The 4331-nt window shown below is 44.2% G+C and overlaps 1 protein-coding gene across 1 annotated transcript in view; it reads left to right on the top strand.

Annotated features, from left to right (window-relative positions):
- The first annotated feature begins 4125 nt into the window (after window positions 1–4125).
- The window catches only part of LOC100539811 (focal adhesion kinase 1), a 19947-nt gene continuing 19741 nt past the window's right edge, over window positions 4126–4331 (top strand). The window contains exon 1 of the mRNA XM_019614258.2: window positions 4126–4291. Coding sequence (XP_019469803.2) covers window positions 4126–4291 — 166 coding nt within the window. The remainder of the gene's footprint in view (window positions 4292–4331) is intronic.

Below are 4331 nucleotides of genomic sequence, written 5' to 3'. Positions count from 1 at the left end.
TGTGTTTTACACTTCCTCATAAATGTGATGGGATGCCTCGTCCCTGGAGGTGTTCAAGGCCAGATTGGATGGGCCCTGGGCAGCCTGATCTAGTATTACACAGGGAGGTTGGTGGCCCTGCATGTGGCAGGGGGTTGGAGATTCATGATCCTTGAGGTCCCTTCCAACCCTGGCCATTCTGTGATTCTGTGTTCAGACCCCCAAAAAATGTTCAAGCCTGAGCTGATGACTGCATTAGGAAGTCCCACAGAAGCCTGTGTGGACAGAAACCCCGAAACTCTACTATGACTTGAAACAGTAATACTCAACTCTCACCATATCCCCAATAGGTGGTGCTGCACCTTTGTCATAGTTTTCAATTGTCGCTGTGTTGTTCGCTCTGATCACTAGAAAAGTCAGTCCTTCTTGAGTGAAGTCAAGCCCTCAAAGACTTTGTAACCAGGTGAACACATCAGGTCAGTTGTGGTCTTTCTCACTTTTGTTCTGATAGAATCATAGAATCGTTCAGGTTGGAAAAGACCTTAAAGATCATTGAGTCCAACCACAACCTAACCATACTACCTAACTCTAACAACCCTCCGCTAAATCATGTTCCTGAGCACCACATCCAAACGGATTTTAAACTCATCCAGGGATGGTGACTCAACCACCTCCCTGGGGAGCCTATTCCAGTGTTTAACAACCCTTTCTGTAAAGAAGTGTCTCCTGATATCCAACCTAAACTTACCCTGGTGCAACTTAAGGCCATTTCCCCTCGTCCTGTCACCTGTCAGCAGTGAAAAGAGACCAGCCCCACTCTCACTTTAAGCACCTTTCAGATACTGGCAGAGAGCAATAAGGTCGCCTCTCAGCCTCCTTTTCCCCAGACTGAACAGCCCCAGTTCCTTCAGTCTCTGCTGGTAGGGCATATTCTCCAAGCCATTCACAAGCCTCGTTGCCCTTCTTTGGACCTGCTCCAGCACCTCAATATCTGTACTGAGGTGCCCAAGACTGAGCACAGTACTCAAGGTGAGGCCTCACCAATGCCAAATACAGGGCAGGATGACTTCCCTAGTCCTGCTCACCACAGCATTCCTGATACAAGCCAGGATGCCATTGGCCTTCTTGGCCACCTAGGCACACTGCTGGCTCATATTCAGCCCACTGTCCGTCAATACACCAAGGTCCCTTTCCATCAAGCAGCTTTCCAGCCACTCCTCCCCAAGCCTGTAGAGTTGCCTGGGGTTGTTGTGATCAAAATGCAGGACCTGACACTTGGCCCTATTTAAAATGACACAGAATATGTGAGAAATCTAATGCAGGCACTCCAGAATAACATCTTAAAAGCCAGGCCACTTGAAGGCTAAAGAAAAAGTAAGTTTGAGTCCCCCTCAGAGTCAAGAATCAAATTTACGTCTTTCTTCTCTAAGTAAAATTTTTGCCATTGTATCATTACTACCCATCCCTAACAGACTTGTATAAACTGGCTTTGAATGCAATTTGGGTTAAAATGAAAAGGGTTGTTACTTAGTGAAGTCAAAATATGTTCTCTAATAAAAAGAAAAGCCAGATATTCTGCCAGCAGCCTATTGCATATAAAATATTTACCCCCAAGCACCTCCGTTCATATAAATTATTTTTAAAAGCCATTCATAAATCCCATAATTATTTCCAAAATGATGAGAAAATGCACAGCTTTTCCAAAACTAATTTAATTTATCCTATGGGAGGTCTCTAGGAAATTTCAGCCTGAAATCCAGCCGTTATGACAGTGTACTGTGCAAAACAGTCACATTTCTCTTTAAAGAAATTTGATTGTGTTTCAGTAATTCTTCTTACACTACTGTGTAATTGTTAATAGAGTACATAGAGAGCACGATGAAAATAAAGCTGCTATGGAACTTACAAACCACTTTGATCCAAAACCTTTTAAGAAATGGAGGGGTTATTTGTTGTTGGTGTTTTTTTATTGGTGCGAAATTGCCGAGGAACAGATAATTAGGTTTCACTGTGCTCCAAAACAGCAATTGTCAGTGACAGAAAGCATTAGAAGTAATGGAGTGACATGGAGCAAAGCGTGTCCTGTTCCTTCAGGAGCAGAGGAAGACCAGCACTGCTCCGTGAACGCAGAAATGTTGCTGGGAGAGTGCAGGGAACAACAGGACTCCTAGACATGAAAACAGTGTTTAAATACAGGTATTTAATTGATTTACTATTTGACTGATTGAGCAAGTCTGCAGCCGTGTATACACAGCGATAAGCCCTTTTGAAGTTCTAAACCCTTCACCTATCTTCTGTTGCTAGATAGCTTGTTGTTTTCAAACTGACTGCAGAGCACCATTGTGAACTTTTCATCTTTTTTTTTTCTTTTGCAGCAGTGTGAGCTATCAGATGAAGTTCCATATTAGTGCATCTCTTCTGCATGTAAGCTCTGCTGACCATTGCTTTCAGTGTGGTGTTTCACAAGCAGAATGATGTAGAAAGGTGAGACAGGATTATCAATGTTTGTGTGTCCAACAGTCAGTTTGGTTGTTGTCTGCCTACAAAACAGTGATGATCATCTTCCTGGAAGTACATACTGAGCTCATTCCACATTTCTACCTACCAACACCAGGAGCTTTTCTTTCATGTGGAAAAATATAACACAGTAATCATTGCTTGTTTTGTTCCTCTTCAACTTGCAGGTTCCAAGCTTGTGAGTGTTCTGACAGAGGGCAATCTTATGAGTGAAATTATATATTATAATGCTTGAATTAAGTATATAAGCTTTGATAAATGTTTTGAGCACTAATAGACCTGATAATCAAATGCTTGCGATGCTCCTGGTGATGGTATGTATGTCAACTGCCACAGCACGTCAGGTGCCAGGGATCAAAAGTCACAGACTTTGAAATGCCACGATTACTCATGGTGATGACTTACTTTCATCTTGCATTCCTCGTACAGCAAACATAAGGCCCGTTGTTTCTCTTGCTGTAACAATAAACAAACTGCTCATGTGATGGTAGCCCTACTACTTTTTCTGCCCTTGTTTTTTTTCACACATTTTTGAACCTGAGAATGTAATGATAAGTGTCAAGACAGGCACATGGCATACAGCTATCCATACACTGTGTAGTCAGTGCTAGCGTGAGGCTGTAAATCTAGACATAGCTGGGTGACATCAGCTGGTGGATGCTGGTTGCTAATTTCTCCACAGTCACCACTTTCATTGGACTTTTCTAGAAACCTATCATACTACTTGTGTGTTCTCTTGTACATAAATGCAGAAGGACTAGTGGCATGGAAGTATGATAATGTTAGAGGGAGTTATCTTCTAATCAGATTGAAGAGATTGATTTAAATATAGTATCAAAAACTCAGATGCAGGCTGCATGATTTCCTACTGTCAGCATTTAGGACTGCCTAATATTTTCTTACCACAACAGTCCCTTCTAAAGAGTCTGTCCCCTTCTTTCTTACAGCCCCTTCAGATACTGAAAGGCTGCTCTCAAGTCTCCCTGCAGTCTTCTCTTCTCCAGGCTGAACAGCTCCAGCTCTCCCAGCTGTGCTCAGAGAGGGCGGCGTTCCATCCCTGAGATCACTTTTGTGGCCCTCCTCCAGATGTACTCCAACAGATCCATGTCTCTCTTGTACTAAGGACTCCACATCAGGACACAGTACTCCAGGTAAGGCCTCAGCAGAGCAGAGTAGAGGGGCAGGATCACCTCCCTCGCCCTGCTGGCCACGCTTCCTTTGAAGAGAAGGTTCCAGAGCACGGCCTTTCAGAATGTAAAGGGTAGCTATAAGGATGGGGACAGACTCTTCAGCAGGGTCTGTGGTGACAGGACAAGGGGAAACAGTTGCAAACTAAAAGAGGTAACAGTTATATTCAAAATGAAAACAAAGTTCTTTCTGATAAGGATGATGAAGAACTGGCATAGGTTGCCCAGAGAGGTGGTGGATACTACATCCATGATCCAAGGTCAGGTTGGATGGGGCTGTGAGCACCTGATGGAGCTGTAGGTGTTCCTGCTCATTGCAGGGGAGTTGGACTAAATGGCCTTTAAGAGCCTTTTCCAACTCAAAGAATTCTATGATTCGATGTCTCTTTTGCATCACAGCAATTGTTAGTCCGTATTGTCCTGCACTGAACTCCGAATAAAGATGGCCAGAGATGACCCCGTTGTCCGAGTCACCACACTGCTGGATTTCCTAGACAGGACACTCACATCAGCGTCACGTCGAACAGGCAGCAAAGAGGGCTCGTCCCGTCCCCGCGTCTCACTGAAAGAGACAGCACAAGCAGTAGGAGCGAAACAGCGCGAGCCCGGCAATGATCCTCACATCCCGTAGTGAGGAGGAGGAGGCGG

Source organism: Meleagris gallopavo, chromosome 3 (genome assembly GCF_000146605.3).
Source record: "Meleagris gallopavo isolate NT-WF06-2002-E0010 breed Aviagen turkey brand Nicholas breeding stock chromosome 3, Turkey_5.1, whole genome shotgun sequence".
Taxonomy (NCBI): Eukaryota; Metazoa; Chordata; class Aves; order Galliformes; family Phasianidae; genus Meleagris; species Meleagris gallopavo.
Note: the sequence above shows the minus strand (reverse complement) of the source record. Positions and strands in the feature narration are given on the sequence as shown.